Source organism: Papaver somniferum, chromosome 7, assembly GCF_003573695.1.
Source record: "Papaver somniferum cultivar HN1 chromosome 7, ASM357369v1, whole genome shotgun sequence".
Lineage (NCBI taxonomy): Eukaryota > Viridiplantae > Streptophyta > Magnoliopsida > Ranunculales > Papaveraceae > Papaver > Papaver somniferum.
The window spans coordinates 65847138-65869087 of NC_039364.1; the positions used below are offsets into that span (position 1 = coordinate 65847138).

Here is a 21950-nt window from a genome sequence, read left to right on the forward strand (position 1 = left end):
ATTGGACCCCATGTCAGCTGTAAATTTTCAGAAGGTTTCCTGGAAGTTTACTGTTTCGTCGATTTCGGATACTAAACAATCTCTAAACTCAAAAATCTTCTGTGATAAAGCTTGGAAATTTCCTGGGCTTGAGGATACATATGCAGATGTCGAAAATACGACCCCAAACGAAGATTCTACAGCGTTTTTACTAAAGGCTGAAGTCTGAAATTTCCTGGTGACGTATTTCGGCAAAATTACTCGTGTATTCACATGGGTTTTCATTCATTCACTCACAAATCAGCAACTTCATACTTCTATGAAGAGGTCACATGAGATATACTTAATAGGGGAGTCTCTAAATCATTTGAGGGTTCGGCAATGTTGGAATCTCCGTTGGCAACTCCATTATCTTCATTCGGTTCGGGATTTTGGGAACTCTCCATATTCTCATATCCCAAAGAAGAGCACGCTTCATCAACATAATGCTTATATACCATGATTTCTTCCTGGGTTCGTCAACAACAATTATTATTATTATGTCATTCAAGGAGATGCCACGATCACGTGCACAAAAAAGGGTACTTACATCGACTTCTTCATCAGTGATGGATTCATGAATTGTTTACCCGGGAACAAGTTGAAGACCGTCAATCGATGGAGCAAAAGTCTGAAAAGAAGTAACAAACCTTGATCTCATGATCCTAAATACACGGGTAAAGTCATGACACAAGGATCGGTTGGGGACTGCACGCCATTTGCTAACACCCTATAGTCCTTACTTTTGGGCTCTCCGCTCCCGTAGATTTTCCTCCATTTCCATGGAGTCTACATTGATCCAGGATCTCACTACATGATCATCCTATGGTAAAGCTAACGGAATAACCATGAATACAACTCAGTATGAAGGATCTCTCACCACTCAGAGCACATCGTTCATACAAAGCGCGGGATTCGACAGAACAATGAATCATGGATTAAAGGTGCTCACAACAGCGTCTAAAAAAATGGTAATCCTCCACTCTTACCTATTTACGTTTCACGAACTTAGTGATAATAACGTAAAACCCTCGAAAAACTTGGTCGCCTCTTCAAACTTGCCAAGATGAGCAAAATTCATTATTTAAAACCAGCACCTGACTTTTCATGAAACTATGAATAATTCACATAACCTTTCATATGAACATTCGCTGGTTTTCTACATGTGTGCATACACTATAATATCGCCAAACTCCTACATACATTATTTCATCATGTATACAATTGCTTGCTTCCAGCAATTGCTCAAAAATCATGAATTGATTTTCATGAAACCGTGGACAACCCACATAAAGTTTTTACTGAGTGAACATCCACTGGTTTTTCGAAAATTGGACAGACGTCCATTCTACAGTTGTGAAAACTCACAGACATTATTTCACCATATTGTCTACTTTCAACAGTTGTTCAAAATCAAAACATGAGTACAAAATATGTAAATATTTAACGTGAAACCCATGTAAATTTGAAAAATATATCTACATACTTTTTCTCCTTCGCGCGAGCATTTGTCTTTGAAGCGAGAGTATATTTTCAAAAATTTGTGAACGCTCACATATCGAAAATAAAAAATTTCATGAAATCTCATAGACGAATTTTATATCATTAGACTCAGGTCTATTTTGTTTGTTCCTTAAACTAACGAACGAACGAGCGTCTATTCATAAAACAAGGATTTCCTTATTGGGCCCGGCCCGCGAATCCTAACCGACTACGGTCTCGTCGTCCAAACCAGCGGTTCAACACCAATTTATGCTCATCAAACGACGCTCCAATCATGACATTGAAGCCTTCATCAAGTCGTGGTTTTCTCATGATCTCTAAATCCGGTAACGTCTCAACTTACGACTAAGTTCAATTACTGGTATTATTATTTATGGCCGGAAAATCACCATTTAATGCTGACTGAGGAACACAGCTTTCCTCAGTAAGCAGGTGACTTAATGTAGATGGTGGATTTTCGACAAAGGATAAAATCTTAAACTCATAATTATACGAAGCTCTGATTCAGCAATAAGACGTGAGTATCGAGACACGGGTCTCTCATCGAATTCTCAACGGAGAGTACTTTCTCTCAGAGTACATGTAGATATGTAGTCTCACGAATGGACAACGGCATATCTCATGAATACTGAATACTTTCAGTGATTATTTTTATATAGTATCATGAGATGGACGGCTCCTAGACAGCTTGCTCTGCTAGTATAGAGCGATAACGTCTTCAGGAACAAACAACAAGTTTACCCTGACTATATAAAGGATATGACTTACCGACAAGCTCATATCGGGATAACTAATGCTCCTAGACAGCCTGCTCTGCTAGTATAGAGCCACAAAGTTAATTATTCCTAATTAAGATTAATTTTGTCGTGACATTCACTACTGAATTCCCAGAATAATCTATCATTGCTCCTATTCCATGGTCGAATCCACGACTGGTCCCATGGAATGGCAATAACAATTGCTCCTATTCCATGGTCGAATTCACGACTGGTCCCATGGAATGGAAATAACAATTGTTCTGATTCTATGATCGAATCCACGACTTGATCTCATAGAATAGCAATAACTATATTATCTCATTACTCCGATTTCATGATTGAATCCACAACTGGTCTCATAAATGGTAATAGATAAATCTTAATTACTCCAATTCTATGGTCGGATCTACGATCCCATGGAATGGTAATGCTCACTTTATTATTCTGAATTCCTAGTCGAATCCTCAGATGATCTTATGAATTAATAATAAACATCTTATTGCTCAGTTTTGTGAATTATTCTCCACCGAATTCCACAATTAGTAATAAATAATCAACAACCGGGCGTCTGAGCTACCTCTAAGTAAGCCCCGATTCAAATGGTGAAGGTGTATTCAACGACGATACAATAACAATCACCGCACGAACGAGTATTTCAAAAATACAACGAAACGATGAGCCTATGCAAAATAGAGAAGAAAATAATAAATAATTAAAAATATTGACTAGGGTGCTGGGAGCACGGACACACGACCGACCGACCGTGTCGTGGTCAATCCCACGCCAGTTTTATTTTTTTAATGCATTTTTATTATTTTCCATGATTTGATGAAAATTCTCTCATTTATCAAATCTCCTTCGTCTCGAGGAAACTCCTCGGTTTCATGGTACTTCCATAAATCCATAAAAAATAATATAAAGTTAAGAAAAGGAGTGTGGGGCGTGACCATTGGCCAACCGGCCATGCCTTGGTCCCAACCGTCCCCACACCTCACGGTTTCTTATTATTTTATTATTATTATTATTTCTCTAATTTCATGAAAAAACTCCTTGATTTCATGGTATTTTGCACAAATCATCAAATAATAATAAAATAAAATAAATTATGAAAACTTGTGGGACCGGGCCTTGGCCGGCCGGCCATGCCCTAGCCGGTCCCATACGCCCCTTTGTTTTATTATTTTATTATTAGTTTTCCTTGAATTCATCAAATTCCTTGATTTCATGGTATTTCTCTTAAATTAGGAAAAATTCCCTCAAATCATCAAAAATACCTAAAAAATATTAAAAAATTATGAAAACTCGTGGGACCGGTCCATAGCCGGCCGACCATGCCTCCATGGTCCCACAAGCCCTTGTTTTTATTATTTTAATATTTTTTTCTTCCCTGAACTCATGAAAACTCCTTCAATTCATGTAAACTCCCTAAATTCATCAAATTTCTCAAAATTCATGAATTTTTCATAAAATCTTCAAAATATTATAAAAGTAAGGAAAAGGCACCACGGGACCGTGGTCACGACCGTCCGACCATGCCTTGACCACGACGGTCCCACGCCTCCTCATTCCTTATTTTATAATTATTTTTCATCATCTCATGGTGTTTTCCTCAATTTCGTCGAAACCCTAATTTTGGCATATTTTCTCGAATGGATGCTCAATTACACGCCAGAAAATATCAAAATTCTCAAGACTGAAAAGCGAACGCCTTGGGGACACGAGCACGTTATCTTGACCGACCAAGATTGGCTCTTTGGCTCACGGAAGCCGGTCCCATCAATTTTCACAGTTTTGACCTAATTTGCACAATTACTCGTATTAGGTCCAAAACTCTTCCAAACACTTTGGATTTTCATGAAGTGATCGTCAGGCGGTCACGTGACAACCCAGGGCCGGTTTCATGACTCCATGGTCGGTCCTTCGCCTCGTCATAATTAATTAGGTTTTCTCACCTAAGACTCAGACGAGTATTTTGAATAAATGATTAAGCCAGCATTTGATCATTCTTCCACCAACAAATCGTCAACTCTTCAGGAGTTCTTCGTATTTGCTCAAGTGAGCATATGGACACTACATGGTTGATCCACGGTCCCATGTAGTCGCTCCCTCCTTCGTCCCATGGTTAAACTTCTGACGAACCATGAATTGATCATCAATTGATCAAATTAGGGTTTTTGAATCCAAGGATCATCATTCCAGATTCCAACCTTAATAATTTTACGACGGCCTCATGGTCATTAATTTTATTAATTATGCTCGGTTCAACGACCAGTATTCTAATTAATATTTTGGGTACGCTGCCAATAATCCATCAGATGAGCAACACATGCTCAGACGATCAAATATTCAACAATTCATCACATGAGCATTACTTGCTCAGATGATAAATATTTTCTCAAACCAAGGAATATTGGTTCAACAATCAATATTCAACGATCCATCGAATGAGCAATACTTGCTCACTTCATCGTAAGAACTATACCTCTGTCTCATGACATGTTCAATTCATGAGTTTCAGAACATCATGTTCAATTCAGCAACTACATGGACTCATCGTCCCATCAAACCACGAAGTCATCAATTGACTAACAAATCACGAGACGTCAATCGTGTCACTTGGGGGGATATCACTTAGGGTTTTGGTCTGGTGGTCTACGGCACGTGTGTTCAAACACACGATGGAATGTGAGCAAGTCGTGCAATAAGTTGAAGGAATTCACGAGGTAGTGGGTGGAAAATCGACCAAGTCTCCACACGTTGAGCAACTGGTTTCAAACACGATCTCCACTTCCCCACTCCTTGATTCCATCAACTGTCACACTTCATGGAATCATGGTGTCTAAAATTCCAGCAATATAAATAAGTCTCTGAATCATGATTGAATCAACATCATCAGTATCATCAATATCACGTCTCATCGACAACACGAGATCATCAACTCATCAATTGAGCAACTACTCTCAATTGAGCAATTTCAATTATTCAGAGCTTATCATATTGAGAATTCACATACCCACAATCTTTGATTACCATTGATTCCACACATTTCCCAGCTTCCCTCCTACAGATCAACCCATCCTCTCTTGTGACGGAATTTACTCTGGAACGATCATTGTCTTGATTTAGGCCGGAGTACTACAGATTGATCTCTCGAATCTAAGGCATCCACTTTGCAGCGGTGCATCTGTGTGAGGTTTAACATTTCGCTCGGTTCGAGGAATCTCCTCCGTACGGTCGTCTCCTTAATTCCTTAAAAACCAGCAAATCGTTTTTCCCCATCTACAAATGTATCCTCGGTCGTGCACCTGTTATAAATGTACGTTGGAGCGGCGCATAAGTCAAAGAATTTAAAGGTATAAATCATTATGTGAATATTTTTATAAATTAAAAACAATAATTATTTATTTTGTGATTAGTATGTTTAAAGGATGCATAAAAGCTTATTAATGTATATTCATATTGTCGCTGCTTCATGCGTATTGCTAGATCAAAAAGTTAAGGTTTGTTTAATCTCAACACGGACCATGTTCAATAATTGTTTTTTTTTATTTAAATCTTCATTTTTTTCTTCAATAATTGCAATTCAAAAAGGACTTGCGGCGCAGCTTGTTGCACGTTTGCCTAGTTCGTCGATGTAATGATATTGGAATAAAGATTTAAATGTATTTCAGAAAAAAAAAACAGCAATAGATTTTTAGTATGTTTTTTTTGTTGCTGGTCGACTAATCAACAATTTTATGATTATTAAGGTTTGTTTAATCTCAACAGAAATCATGTTCAATAATTATTCTTTTCTTTTTCGTTTTCGTTTTTAGTATGTTTTTTTGTAACCAACAATTTTATGATTATTAAGCTAACAAAAGAGATCTTTGCGCGGATTGATGGTACTGATAAAGTCAATAATTTTGTTTGCCTACGTCTGGATCAATAGAATTGTTGTGCTATTACACGGTCTCAATGGTGGAATGAGCCGCCATATCCAAGCAGTTTTGGGTGGTGACAGATCGAGTATATCTTTTTATCGATTCAAATAATTTTTAGCATGATTTCTTCTTTTTTGTTTTTCTCCTTCTCGTGAGGTTTGGCCTGTCCCCCTCATTCTGTTTGCTTTTCCTTTTATTAATGAAATCTCCACTCGAGTCTTTCCAAGAAAAAAAAGATCAATAAAATTGTTGGCGCACTCTCTTAGTTGTATGGATATCATGGCTAACGAAAAATATGCTCTTGGTTGTAAGATCAACATTAATGAAAAAAATTGTTGAAATAGCACTAGCTGCAAAGAGGCGCTGAACTTAGTGGTGTATCCAAATTGCCAAACATATATGCTTATATGTCAAATATAACATATATACAAACATATGCTATAGAGTCGGGCGATGGAGACTCCATCGCTCGATGGTCTTTCCATCTCCGAGTAATTATATATATATATATATATGATATATAATTTCTCTTTCTCTCATACTTTTTAATTATTCTAATATACTTTTATATTTAAAAGGTCCCACTAAATATATTATAATACTAAGACTTTTATAAATACCCCACCACACAAACATAAATATATTTTTTATTCATTAGGTTTTCACCCAACATAATTAAATTTATATTTTTAATCAAAATTTGCCATATTTACCATATGGGGGAAACTTATTTTCTATGCCACATGGCATTTCAACAAAAATTTTCGACATGGTGTATAGGAATAGGCCTTATAAACCACCGACCACAAACATGTACCAAGCTTCACTATCACACTCAAAAAGTGGCTCATAAACTTAACCAAAATTGATGAATTTTTGGTGGGTTCATAGTCGTGACTCAAAAGGTACACTTTATTTATTCAAATGGACGAGAACTAGGAACAACACAAGGAATACCTGATTCTACTTGAGAGTAGAAGCTTTGATGAAAATTAAAATCTACCATACATTGGCATTCCAAATATATCAGATGGACCAACAAATTTGAAAATTATCTTCATCAAGAAGAATAATTCACGGGATGTGCGTCAATACATATATGATAATACCAGATTATATACCATATTGTTCACCAACTAGTGGCCTACACGAATGTGATCAGTGAATAAAAATCTATTATGATTTGGTTTTAAATTTGTATCATTTGGACTAATTATTTAGAGTTTCTCTATTATTCTTTTGTTGAACTTTAGGTTGTTTTTTCTTAAGAATAACTTTGTTTGATATTTTAGGAACTACAAGTATGCATATATTGTTTTGGTAGTTGTTTTGATAGATTTTTGTCACGAATTCATTAGTTCCAACTTCCATCATTATGGAGTGGTTTTTCCTGTCATATTATGAAACGATTTTGCATATCATATGATGTTTTATGGAGTTAGCTAGCAATGACACCATTTGAAAAATCCTTGCAGGACAATCACCTTTCACATCAATTGTTGCTTAACAAGTTATTTAACAAATTAAGACCATTTTATTAACCTTAAGTTGATGAATATTCACAATTCTCATGGTGCAATTCACCTTTTACCATGGCACTCTGTAAATGCATTGATCTCGCTGGGACCTAGCGCTCTTACCAAATGTGCATAAACGTACATGTTCCAAATAATCGAGACCAAATATCTTTAAAATCCAAATAAAATATAGAAACAATTCTCAATAGTCAACAAAATATATATGTCCAACCCTAATTATCTTCTTTATATAAACCACAAATCAGAGGTTTTAAAAATATGATGGTGCGCGTTTCGAAAGAAAACACATAATTGAGTTGAAAGAATTACGTTTTTATCTTCTTAAACTACTCGAGGAAAATGGTATGTTTTTTTCCTTCTTAAACTGCTTAGGACAATTAAATCACGTAAGTAGAAAACAGTTCATGTAATGTAGCATCGAAAAGCTCTGTAAGAAGGTATTGAGAATTAGTTATCCTAATAACTACTACCTTCATACCGATATTTTTCAAGAAATACAATGATACATTTGCATAATATTGTGAAGGAGAACAATCTAGTAGATTTTGTGGCAATATTTAATGGTTTGAGGATAATAAATATTTTTTTTTCTATTTGTTGTTCTTTTGGTTTCAACATGGAAACCAAGACAAAGAGAAAATGAAGAATATTTATGTCCAAGATAGCGATCGTTCCTTAATCCTTACAGGGACAGAGAAGAGGTGGAAAAATGTTTTACGGCCAAGAAAAAGAGGATGTCAAAGAATGCTAAAAGAATTTCATTTCAATGCATTGTCTCCCACAAAATTCATATCTGTTTTAGCCTTCTTTTTTTTGTTTTTTGCGTACCAACTTAATTATTAGCTTATTGCTTTTTACCATTTTTCTTTTTATAACTTTTAGGATTTGATAGAAATTAGTTTTAAACATGAGTCCAATATTCCACAAGTAAGAAATAAACCCGTGCATCGCACGGGTGATAAGCTAGTTCTACCAACACGTATATAAGTTAGTTTTAAATTTAAAAGTATCCTACTTTTTATCACACAAAAACATAAAACTACTTTTCCCTTGAAATTAGCTCTCTCTAAATCTACGTGAACATAAAAGGTAAAAAAGACATTTTAACTATGTCTCAGGGAAAAAAAAAAAAAGACCCTATATTAATATGATGTGGTCCAACCATATCGTAGCTTCTCCTGTGCCCCTCACATGGAACAGTGAAGGTGAACCTTTTGAAGCCCGAGGAGGGTCAAGCATTTTGGGTCTCAGAAGAGTGATAAGCTACTGTCAGTCGTAATACCTGTGGTTGATTAGTTGACCTGCCAACTATTTGGTGGCCTCCTATCGGTGGCCTGATCAAGCACAGACCAGTAACCAACTCAACAGGTGGCGCCTATTTATTTGTGCACTTAAAGCGCTTTTATTCTAACCGTTGGATCTGCCAGGCTTTTCGTAACGTTGATCACAATACCCGAAACCCATATCGACAAAGAAAAGTATCCAAAAACAAAAGAAAAACACTTCGTGCTGGAAACATTCAATTCTTTTGTTCGGTGGTTTCTTTCTCATTCTCTTTCATAGTATTCCATTAACAATTTCATAGTATTCCATTAACAAGAAAACCAAATTTCTTCAAGGTAAAGGCGAGCGAATTCTCATAGCTCGCCAGTCCTTAAAAAAATGTCATCATTAAGAACCCCATTTTCTCTTTTGGTTATATTCATAATCTTGTGCAATTGGATTCCTCAAATTAAATCAGAAAAAGAAGATATCTCATTAATTCGATTACCTTCTGAAGAAGTATTTTCATCTGGGGTATGCGAAAAATTAGCGGTTCCTAATTCTTGTCCAGTCAATTGTTTTCGTACAGATCCAGTTTGTGGTGCTAATGGTGTAACGTATTGGTGTGGTTGTGCCGATGCTTATTGTGCTGGTACTAAAGTTGAAAAATTAGGGTTCTGTGAAGTTGGTAATGGTGGCAATGGTCCTGTTTCGGGGCAAGCTCTTCTTTTGGTACATATTGTTTGGCTTATTGTTTTAGGGTTTTCTGTATTGTTCGGTCTATTTTGAGCATTTGATTACAGGTATTTGTGAATTTATTTGTATGTATGTAGCACGAGAGAAATATCACGGCTTTTTTCTTCTTCTCTTTTTGTGATTCTTTTGATCTTTGAATATAATACGTAATATTCAGATTTTATACTTCATATTACTTGTTTGTGGTTGGATTGATTTGGAGTAATAGTTTTAGCAATTATCTGATAACCTAGTCGGAACATTGTTATAGGTGTTTGTGAAGTTTGAAAGAAGAAAACCCTGAAATTGAAGCAATGTTAATGAGACATATTAGATGAACTATCGAAACCCTAAAATCTTAATCCAGACTTTGTGAACAGTTTTCTAATATCTGAAATTCTTATTTGTTAAAACATTATGCTGCCCCGCTGCATTAGAAATTTCTTTTAGGGATAAGGGATGAGCAAATATTTCTAAATATAGAATCATGAGAAATCGGTTCTACAAACCTAATGTTTGTTTGGGGTTTGAGATCTCAGAGGTTGGGAGGGGCAGTGCCAAAGCAGGCAAGATTTGCTTAGTTCCATTAAATTTGGATCAGAATGCATTTGGTTATTTTCTGTCTCAAATGGCAAAGAAACTTTGATATATTAGCTTGTTACTTGGTGTGTTGGCACACTATTTGCTGGAACCCTTAATTTCATTTGTTCTGTAAGCATTTTAGTGGTGAATTGCGATAATTATGTGAAATTCTGCTTTCACAGTTATAGACCTAAGTGGAAAAGCTGTTATTGTTCCAATGCCACATCCCATACATGTAGTTCATGGCTTCATCACCACAGTATGTGTTGCGGAGTCCTCTGTGCAATGTTGACATAGTTATGGAAATTTGTTCAAGAAGGGACTACATAAAAGATATATTTGGTGAGGCTCTACTTAAACAATTGCATGGTGACACAGCTGTTTTCCTTTTATTCCTTTCTGTAAAGGAGGTTTTGAGCCAGGGCATAACACAAGATCTCTGATATTTACCTTCTCTGCATAGATTTTTCTGCAATACAGGCTAAGTAGTTACATTAGTCTTTGTTCTTCTGTTAAAGGTCTTTGTTCTTCTGTTAAAGAATTGATTCCATGAAGTTTTGCTGGTAGCAGTTTTTTGATCCTTGAATTATGGTCTTTATATATAAGAAATCCAGAAGCTAAAATCAGATGAAATAACTGGAGAACTTTTTTTTTTATTTGACGCTTGTCCAACGCTGTCTGTCATGTTCTCTTTTTGGTTGGATGCCATTTACTTCAAAACTTTCTGCTTAAAGTTTAAAATATGAGTTTACAGTAAATGAAAAATAGAATGTCGGTTTAGGTAATGAATTCTGTGGATTGGTATGACATAAAATTGCAACGGTGATAATACATTCAGTTGATCGGTAAGAGATTCCTAGAAATGCAACTTCGTCCATAGGTGTAGCCTGTGCAGGAATACGTTTTGCAATTTTTCCTTTTGGGTTCTCAATGAAGTTTCTTCAAAGATCAAGCTTGTCTCTTCCCCACCCTCAAAAGCAACATTTGGTACCTTATGACAGAATAACTTTTTCCCTTTGTCATCTTGGCTTCGGTTGGAAAGGCACGACTATAATAGTTTCATCCAATTTTTGCAAAAGATCGTTGAAGATACATGCAGGAGGACACTAGGAAGGAGCTGATTTTGAGTGTGGATAATATCATCAAGAAGTTATAGTAACAGCCTGTTTGGAGGCTTTGTATCAAATTTTAAAATTTTGGGTTTTTTGTATCCATTTTGTTTAATATGGAGTTTTAATGGATCCCAACATTTGAACGGAATTTTTGTACTCCAAATTTGATCACCTTGGTGTTTTACTGCTAGTTTTGAATACTAAACTATATATGTATAATATGTATATATGATTTTAATGAGTGTACTAATAAATAAAGAGAATATATTTCAAAATATATCTAATTTTGAGATTTACTTTATAATTTTGATTTACGAGTTAAAAAATGAAAGTTTATTAAAAAAACAAAAATCCCGGGAAAAAAAAACGGTGGAACGGTTCTGGTTTCTAATATTCTAAACCGAGTGTAGTCTGGTTTGATTTTTGGTTTCTTATAACAGATATTGGTTTGGTCTTTGGGTTTGGCAGAAAACCAAACTGAACCGAACCATGGGCAGCCCTGGGGCAACCAATTTGCAAACCCTTGCTGGACTTTCCCAAAATGAGTGTTAAAATGTAGCCTATGGACATTAGGGATGCACATTAACCGCACCGAGACCACAAACCGCACCGAAACCGCACTAACCGCACCGAACCGATGATCCAACGGTCGGTCACGGTTTTCATTTTAATAACCGTTAGATCTACAGTTCGGTGAACGGTTCCACCCATAACCGCAGACTAACCGCACCGAACAACCGATTAATAGGGACCGTCGATTAGTTTTTATCCTGATTAATCCTAATCGTCTAGATTAAAGCCTCCACCATATATATTTTGAAACCCTGATCTCTTCGGCATTTTCTCTTCTTCGTTTCTCTTCCTCTCACTCTTCATTTTCTCTTCATCCTTCACCTCAGTCGCCTCCACCACCAGTAGACAGCAGACCCTGATCTTTTAAACCACCTCCATCAAGAGCACCACCACCTCTATGGATCTATCTAGTAAGTAAATAGATCTCATGTTCTATTTCTCATTCTCGTTTCGATTGATTTGTTTGTTTTTCAATTTCTAGGGTTTTTTTTTTAAATTATTCTTCTGTTAGGACTTAGGGTTTCTTTTATCGAAATCGTTTGCTTGTTGTTTTGTGTTTATCAATCAATTTCTTTTGTCAAATCTTATTTTTCTGATTACAGTCATGGGTTTTTTATTTTAGGTTTTGGTTGAGTTAAGGGGAGGAACTCAAGGAAGGAGTCTGAAAGCTATTATCATTCAGTTTGAGTTAAGGGAAGGAAGGAGTTTGATTACAGGTAATTACTAACTAGTTCAATCTTCATTTTGACTTGTTCTGGTTTTGAACTTAGGGTTTGTTGATGTAAAATGTTTTGAAAAAGGTTTGTTGATTAATGAAGTGATTTATGATCTGTGACTGTGTGAAAAAGGGTTTTAATGGGTGTTGAATTAGTCAGGTTTACTCTGAAATTGAAAGAGCAGTTTGGATTTTGCTTGTGTAATTGAGATATTAATGGCATGTGCCTGAAATTGAATGAATAGTTTGGATTTTGGTGGAGATTTATCATGTTTGATGTGATGAAAATCATATCCAAATTATTTTTTCAAATTTTGTTGTATTAATAACTTTGTAGGTGCTAGCCATTTCCATCTTTTGTTGTTTGCTTTTAATTAAAATTGAGTTAGATGGCAGGCAATGTCACTCACATAAAGTGCAGTTTCATTATCAAGTTCAGAATTAGAACTAACTTGATTGTTTTAAGAAATATGTGTGCTTGTATTAAGAAGTAAGAACTAACTTGTTTACCTTTGGCAGAGCAATGATTGGATCAAGTTCAGCTTCATTATCAAGCTGCAAGATGGCAAATGCATCTCCCTTTCCATCCACTGCAGCTGGTTCTACTGATGTGACACTATCTATAACACCTCAAGTTGATGCTACTCAAGAAACACAAGCTACACAGCAGGCTACACAGGACCCTGCACCTGAAGTTGTACCGAAGAAGAAGGGGAAAACTAGATCAAAAGTTTGGAATGACTTTATAAGGATCAGCGAAGAAAAAGCACTGTGTAAGCATTGTCAGAAGAAATTGCAAGCACATAGTATAGGAAATGGAACTTCCAGCATGAAGACACATTTAGGCACATGTCCAGAGAATCCCAACAAGAATCTCAAAGGACAAAAGAGTTTGGTGTTTCCACCACCAAGGCCTGGACAGTCACCACAGCTGGTTGTTGTAAGTTATGACAAGGATATGTGTAGAAGAAGATTGACTGAGTTTGTCGTCATAGATGAACTGCGATTTAGAATTGTATAAGGAGAAGGGTTTAGAAGATATAGTGAACAGCTTGAACCTAGATTCAAGGTGCCAAGCAGGATGACCATTTACAGAGATCTTTTAATTATGTACAAAGATGAGAAAGACAAGTTGAAGAAATACTTCAAGGAAAGTAAACAAATAGTCTCTCTTACAACTGATACATGGACCTCTCCAAGCAACTTCAATTATATGTGTGTGACAGTGCACTTTATTGATATCCATGGGAAACTTCAAAAGAGGATCATCCTGTTTTGCTTGATCAAGGGTCATACTGGAGAGGAGATTGGGAAAATGCTTGAGAAATGTTTGCTGGATTGGGGTCTAGAAGATCTTTTTGGTGTGACTTTGGAAAATGTCAGTGCAAATAGTGTCGCAATTGAGTATCTTCAAACCAGTGTCATCAATTGGACAGGAGCAGTAGTGAGAGCTCAATACATGCAGGTATAATTACTTTTCTTAGCTCTATTGTTATGTTTATTCTATACTTCTAGTAGGTTGATAGCATATATATTCAATATGAAACTTGAAACTGACTCAATATGAAAACTGATTCTAGTAGGTTGATAGCAGGTTGTTTAAGTTACATTTTAGTGTAGGTTGATCAAGGTACATGAAATGACATGCTTTATGATATTTCTTTGTGCTTGTTACTGATTTTTTGATGATATTTCCTTGTTCCATTCTTATCAGGTAAGGTGTGCTGCGCATGTTCTTGCGCTTGTTGTCAAAGATGCTGTGTTGTTGTATCACAAGTCAGTTGGAAGGATCAGATCAGTTATCAAGTTTGTTACCGGTTCTCCCTCTAGGTTGGCCAAATTCAAAGAATGTGCTGCTCTCGAGAAGATTGATTGTAAGAAGATGGTTTTCCTTGATGTGAAGACCAGGTGGAATGCTACGTATCTGATGCTTGAAGCTGCCATTCCATATGAAAAGGTATTTAAGAGGTTAGAAAGGGAGGACAAGAGCTTTCGTTCTAAGTATATTTTCAAAGAATCTGAAAGTGAAGCTTTACCTAATACCGATGATGATACTGTTGTAATTGATAATGAAGATTATTATCTTAGTTCATCTAGTGAATCTGAATGTGAGGGAGATGTATCTAGAAAGAAGAATACTAAGAAAAAGAACAAGCCCCGTCATCATGCTCCCTATGCTGCAGACTGGTCATATGCTAGGTGTCTTGTTAAGTGTTTAAAAATCTTCTTTGATGTTACTGTTAAGTTCTCGGCTTTAGTTCAGGTTACTTCACATGAATTTCTATGGAAGTTGGCATTGATCCATGAACAGTTGTTTCGTCTTAGAGCTATAGGAAACCGAGATCCTCATATTTCTAGGATGGCAGAAATAATGTTTCGGAAGTATAACGCATATTGGGGGGATTATGAAGATATGAACTCTGTTATGTATTTTGCTAAGTTGCTTGATCCTCGGGAGAAAGAATCTGGTTTGAAATTTGATCTGGAATGTTTGTATGAGCAAGATGATTTCAGGGTTACAGCTGTTTGGAAGGTTGTGAAACAAGATATGGGAAGACTTTATGATGAGTACACCAGCATGTATTCAAATGCCAATGCAGAGGAAGGTGAAATCATTACTTACTATTGATCATCATTAGTTCATTACTTAATATTGCTTATCTGCTTTTTATCATAAAGATTGTTATCATCATTACTTACTATTGATTGTTCTGATGTCTTAGGTACTGGGTCAACAGCTGCTGCTGGTGTTGATGACATGGTTGTTTCTGTGCAAGAAGAGAACATTGAGGATATGCTTGAATCAAGGAAGAAAAGGCGAAGAATGAATGTTCATAGTACTCATCCAAAGTCAGAACTTGAAAGGTATTTGATTGATGACTGTGAAGCGTCTACCAGGGAGTTTGATATTCTGGCATGGTGGCAGGCTAATAGTACCAAGTACAAGGTGCTATCACTTATGGCGAAGGATATTTTGGAAATACCAGTGTCTTCTGTTGCATCAGAATCTGCATTCAGTACCAGAAAGCGCATTCTTACCCCATGGATAAGCTCGCTATCTTCCAGGACAGTTGAAGCACTTCTCTGTACGCAAAGCTGGTTGCAGAAACCTATCTCTCTTGATTTTCTGTGTGACTATGTACCAGATGACAATTCCAACATTGAAGATGGTAATAGAATCTCTTCTCTTTTGACTTGAAATTTGAATGAATGTTATCTTCTTTTATCTGTTAGTTTTTATACCTTTTATCATTAGACTTCATTGAATATATTTGAATATTTCTTCTTTGCATTCTTGTTGCAGACATTTTGGGAAAGGATGAAGATTAAGGGGATGATTGGCTTGAGAGATGGATGGACTGCAATATTTTACTGGTCTGCTACTTGAGAAATGAAGATCAAATGGATGACTCTTTTTCTTTTACTGGCAACTCTTTATGCTACTTGCTTTTTAACTTTGGTTTCATCAGACTTTTTGGTTAATCTTTAGACTTAAGACTTTGGTCAACTTGTTTATGTATAGGTGCAGGGTATAGGTGAAAACCGAACCGTAACCGAATAGTATTGGTGCGGTTAAAAACCGAACCGAATACTAAACAGTTCGGCTGCAGTTTTAATTGTGATAACCGCACCGAACACAGTTAGGTGAACGGTTTTAGCTATAACCGCACCGAACCGAACCGTGTGCAGGCCTAATGGACATAGGCCTATGTACAACCATATCCCGGGCCTATGTCCTGCGCACACGAGGCTGAGGTAGATGTAGGAAACCTGTTTTGAGGCATACTTATTTATTATCCGATCTAGGGTGATTTTATAAGGGGTGTCTAAAGGTAGTGCAATTACCTATATATCCTTAAACAATATAATTACTAGAGTGCCCTTATCCTCAAAAACCTAAAATCAAAAATCAAAATAACCTTTAAACTTAAACATCTTGGACTCTAATTCAATCAAGCAATCAATCAATCAAAGGAAACACGAATCGAAGTGAGCGATGTTGGAGTGCGAAATCCAAATCTCAATTGCTCTTAGATGTATTTTAGAATGCATTTGTAACAAACCATCTTGTTTTTGGTTGATTTTATTTTGTTTGATCGATAAAATATGATTTCAAAGATGAAATTAGGGTTTTCAGAAGATCAGTTCGGCTGATCTTGGAATATCAATTTTGAGCCGAACCTAGTATATGATTTAGAGAAACACTATGTTCGGCTAATACGACTTTGCTAGATTTTGTTCGAATCAATCGAACCTAAATTCGTCAATTACAGAGTGAAGTTCGGCTGATAACTTGTCAGCCGAACCTTTGTTTTTCGAAAATACACCTAGATTCGGCTAACAACGATTTTGTTCGAATCTGCCGAACCTAAATTCGTGAGTTACAGAGTCAAGTTCGGCTGACAAGTTATCAGCCGAACTGTTCATCTAGTCAGTAGATCTGGGTCTTAAAAATTTAATTTTTTGACAGATTTAACTTATAAAAAGGACATTAAACCTCGTATAGAAGTCTACCTCTGATTCGAATCACAAATTTTGGTCACTTCTAATCACTAAAATCTTAAAACCTAATTTATTTTTTTCACTTGTTCTTCTTCCTCTTAAAAATTCCAACTCACTCACATAAATTTGATTTCTATTTAACACTAATAATTTAATTTTTAATCAATCTTTAAAATTCCTAATCAATCAAATCTAATCATAATCATTAACACTAATTATGCAAGGATAGTTATGTCATTCAAAAAAATGGATAAGGGGAGATGTTGTTTTTTATTTAGTGACCCTATTTTGACATTATTTAGTATGCCTCAAAAAAATCCAGTATGCTTCAAAACAGGTTTCAGATGGAGTCAACCATGGCCAGAGTCCAGACTCCAGACTTCATTGGTGCCATGTGTTTATCGGATGGAAGATAGCCTGTCCCAATTATGGGGAACATCTCGAAGTGCGTACGCTCTCGGAAGTTGGGACTGTTATGAATCGTGAACTCCCGGCTGATTCTGGATCTCTCTCTTTACTTCTCTGCCTAAGAGAATAAGAGATTATTCAGCTTGGTTTTGCAGTGTCTTCCCCTAATGAATACCGAGGAGGGGAATTGCTTAGGATGGGCAGCAAGAGATCCAACTGGTGTTCTATCTCCTTACAAATTCAATCGCAGGTATATTTATATGTTCAGTTTCTTTGGAATTCATTCTGTATTTTTCTTATAGTTGCTGAGAATAAATCACACACAGAAACAAAAGGGTCTTTTGAGGGATAAATCTTCCATCTTAATACTAACTTCTAAGTGGTTTTAGTTGATTACATATAATATGTCCATCTACCTATCAAGTTACTAACGAGAATAATAATTACTTTCCAGCAATTTTTTAATCTCCTTTCCCCAATTCATACAGGGCAGTTGGAGCTGATGATGTTTCGATTAGAATTACACACTGTGGAGTTTGTTACGCTGATGTTGTATGGACAAAGAATAAACATGGAGATTCTCGATACCCAGTGGTACCTGGGTATGTCTTTTATCCGTTTTCAACTTATTGCTCCGTATTGAAAATTTGGTTTTTTTCTTTTCATTGAGTACAGATTTTATCATCTGATATGTTTTCTATTTGTGCATATTAGACATGAGATTGCTGGAATTGTAACAGAGGTTGGACCTAATAATCATCGATTCAAAGTTGGTGATCATGTTGGGGTGGGAACATATGTAAGTTCGTGTAGAAATTGTGAATATTGTGATGATGGGTTTGAAATTCATTGCTCTGAAGGTTCAGTTTACACCTTCAATGGTGTTGATGTGGATGGGACAATCACCAAAGGAGGATACTCTAGTTATATTGTTGTTCATGAAAGGCAAGTTTAATGACACTGTTACACTTATAATCTGTCTATTTGTTTCTAGGCTCCAGTGTTCTTAAGATTTCTGTAGTATAGTAGTTTCTTTGTCATACCACTCAATGTAATTTTGGTTTAGCTGAGCTTTTTAGCAAAAACTATCGAAGTTATCTTAGATATTGCAAGTTTTCAAATTTGTAAATTTAACTTGAATAGTAGTAAAAAAGGTAATGTTTCCAAGTTTTCTGATTTCTCTTACCATGCCTTTTAAACAAGTCATTTGATGAAACTACATTATAAAGTAACAAAGATTTCTGTTGAGGAAGAGCATCATAATATACTTCCAAGCTTATACTTCTTTCCCCTTTATCAATATCTTGCTCTTTTGTTTACTTTCATTTCACTTATAATCATGGTGATCTTAAAAAAACAGGTATTGCTACAAAATTCCAGATAACTATCCTTTAGCTTCAGCGGCACCGTTGTTATGTGCTGGAATTACAGTTTACTCGCCGATGGTTCGCCATAAGATGAATCAACCAGGAAAATCCCTTGGTGTAATTGGACTAGGTGGTCTTGGTCATATGGCTGTCAAGTTTGGTAAGGCTTTTGGATTAAACGTGACAGTTCTCAGCACAAGTATGTCTAAGAAAGAGGAAGCCTTGAGTCTCCTTAAAGCAGATAAGTTTGTGATCTCATCCGACGAACAACAGATGAAGGTAATACGAAAAGTTGATTCTTCCTCTCCCCCTTTTGTTTTCTTGGAAAGTTTGCTCATGAAATCCTCCTCATTTCGCACATTATACACTTTGTGGATCATGACTCTTTTATTTGGGAGTGCTATTTCATGCATTATTCACTTTATTTTACCATTAAGCTTTTTCACTGCAGGACTGTGCAAAGTCGCTTGACTTCATTATTGACTGTGCAGCAGGAGATCACCAATTCGATCCATACATGTCGCTTTTGAAAACAAACGGCACACTAGTGTTAGTGGGGTTTCCAAGTGAGATTAAGCTCAGCCCCGTGAGCCTTAATATCGGTACGATCCTTATACATCATCTTCCTGTTTTCTATTTCTTTTTTTCTTTTCTTAAAGAAAATTGGTAATTTAGGCAGGCTGAACCTGCCAGATGAGGAATAACCTAACCATGAGGAAAAACATAATTACATGCCCGCAGAAGAGATGAGTTTGCAGAAATAAAAGAAGCAATAGAACATGGTGAATCTTCTGAAGTAATCATGGTTTTGGATGCCTTGGGTGTTGTCAAGGATGCTAATGTATGTGCAACCATTTAGAGGTCAACCTGGGGACACATATATGAAAGATCTTCAGTCAGCCAGAAAGGACCTAGCTAATTCCATAATTTTAAATTTTGTGTGCAATCTGTGAATAGACATATCCCTTACGTATAGAGGGTCAACAGCTTGAACTCTTGTAGTTACCCAACTTACCTTCTGGTCGAGTAGTGAATGTATTCATATACACATTGAGTTGCTTCCGAAGCAGTTGTAGCTGCTTATTCCAAGATCAGTCTCGCATGGATCATCCACATTTATAGTAGATGCTTTAATCTCACAGGAGTCCAATACGTAGTTGTTATATTCGTACCAGTATACCATAGATCAGTATCAATCAGTTAATGTTTCTCATCGTTTTGTGCCCAATTTGATACATTGCATTCTTCTAACTTCCTTAGTACTACGGTTTGACTAATCATAGAATTTTGACAACTTTTTGCCGCAGGATCGAAAACAATTGCTGGAAGTGTGACAGGCGGAACAAAAAATACACAAGAAATGATAAATTTCTGTGCAGAACATAAAATATACCCTGAGATTGAAGTTATTCCGATTCAGTATGCAAATGAAGCACTAGAAAGGTTAATAAACAGAGATGTAAGGTACCGGTTCGTCATTGATATTGAGGGTTCTTTGAAATGAGTGAACCATTGTTATAAACAAGATTCTACATTCACTGCCACACCTTATTGATACTTTTTTTGAGCATGTGTCAAGAAATTGGAAACCATTGTTATAAACACTTGTTTGTCATCTTCTAATCTTTTTATCATACGAACGGAATCTTAACTTTTTTTCTAACTTCAGTTATCGATAATCTCGATAATGTTTCTCAAATTGCAATTGCAAAAGTTTACAGAATTAGTGTTCGATCATTTCAAATTGTCAAATTGAGATCGTCAAACAAGAAAGGTTTAAGGGTCTTGAAGGAAAGATTAGGTTTTTGGCTGGTTAGTGTTGTATTATGGTCAAAAAGCCCCGATTTTAGAGTTATAGTTGGAGAGATGCCGGGCTTTCATAATAAGTTTGAAACGCCCAAATCTTTTAGCTTTTCCATCCATATAGGTTAAGTAGTTAATTTGGCACAAATGTGACCCACATGTGAAAAAAGACAACACTTATGGACTCCCTCTGTTCCTAATCAATAGGTTGGTTTTGTTTTTAGAGAAAATTAAGGAAATTAAGAGAACTAGAATATTGAATTACGAAGTAAAACGCTTATCTTTTGAACTTCGTAAGTGCGACATCAACATAATCTATGTAACTTGTTACTTGATTGTGTGTATGGGATATAGGTGCGATTTCATCCTATGAAACAATGCTTTGTAACATTTGTTTAAAGGAAGTATATATATGAACTTGTTTCGTAATCGAAAGGAAATCAATAGGTATGTTAGTACGGTTTCTCATGAATATCTTTATGACCGAATCATACCTATGGTAGGATATGTGGTAAAATCAATTCTTAAACTTAAGTTGAGAGTCAAGGTAGAACCGATCCTTACTTACCTTGGGAAGCTGGTATAACCGATTCTTAATCTTATGTTGAGAGTCTAGGTAGAACCCGTCCTTACCAATATTCGGAAGTTGGTATAACCAATTCTTAACTTATGGTTGGGAACTATGGTGGAACCGATTCCTACCCATTTGGGGAAGTTGGTATGACCATTTCTTAACTTATGCTGGGAAGCATAATGAAACCGATTCCTACCTATTTCGGGAACTTGGTATGATCTTTTTTTCTTAACTAATGTTAGGAGACAAGGTGGAACCGATACCTACCTATTCTGGAGACTTGGTAGGACCAAAACTTAACTTATGTTAGGTGTCATGATACTACCGGTCCCAAAGGCAAAACCGAATATCAAGTTCACATACTACTTCTTGGTTTTGTGTGAATTTGGAATTAGGGTTTGCTAAGATAGGAAAGTTATGGATGTCGACATAATTTGAACATGTGCACAATGTTTATTCTTAATTGTTCAAAGATATTCCTTGATACTCAAGGTGATTGCAAACTGAAATATTGAGAATCTTTTAATTAAGATTTTCGATCCTATATGTTTTGACTTTCCAACAACTAAAACATA

The 21950-nt window shown here is 36.0% G+C and overlaps 1 protein-coding gene across 1 annotated transcript; it reads left to right on the forward strand.

The window, feature by feature from the left end:
* Positions 1-17638: 17638 nt before the first annotated feature.
* On the forward strand, positions 17639-20661 carry LOC113297514 (probable cinnamyl alcohol dehydrogenase 1). Its single transcript, XM_026546000.1, has 6 exons — positions 17639-17881; positions 18120-18233; positions 18346-18576; positions 18992-19277; positions 19450-19600; positions 20306-20661. The coding sequence occupies exons 1-6, from the start codon at positions 17799-17801 to the stop codon at positions 20500-20502; spliced, it is 1062 nt and encodes a 353-aa protein (XP_026401785.1). The 5' UTR covers positions 17639-17798; the 3' UTR covers positions 20503-20661.
* The last annotated feature ends 1289 nt before the right edge of the window (positions 20662-21950 follow it).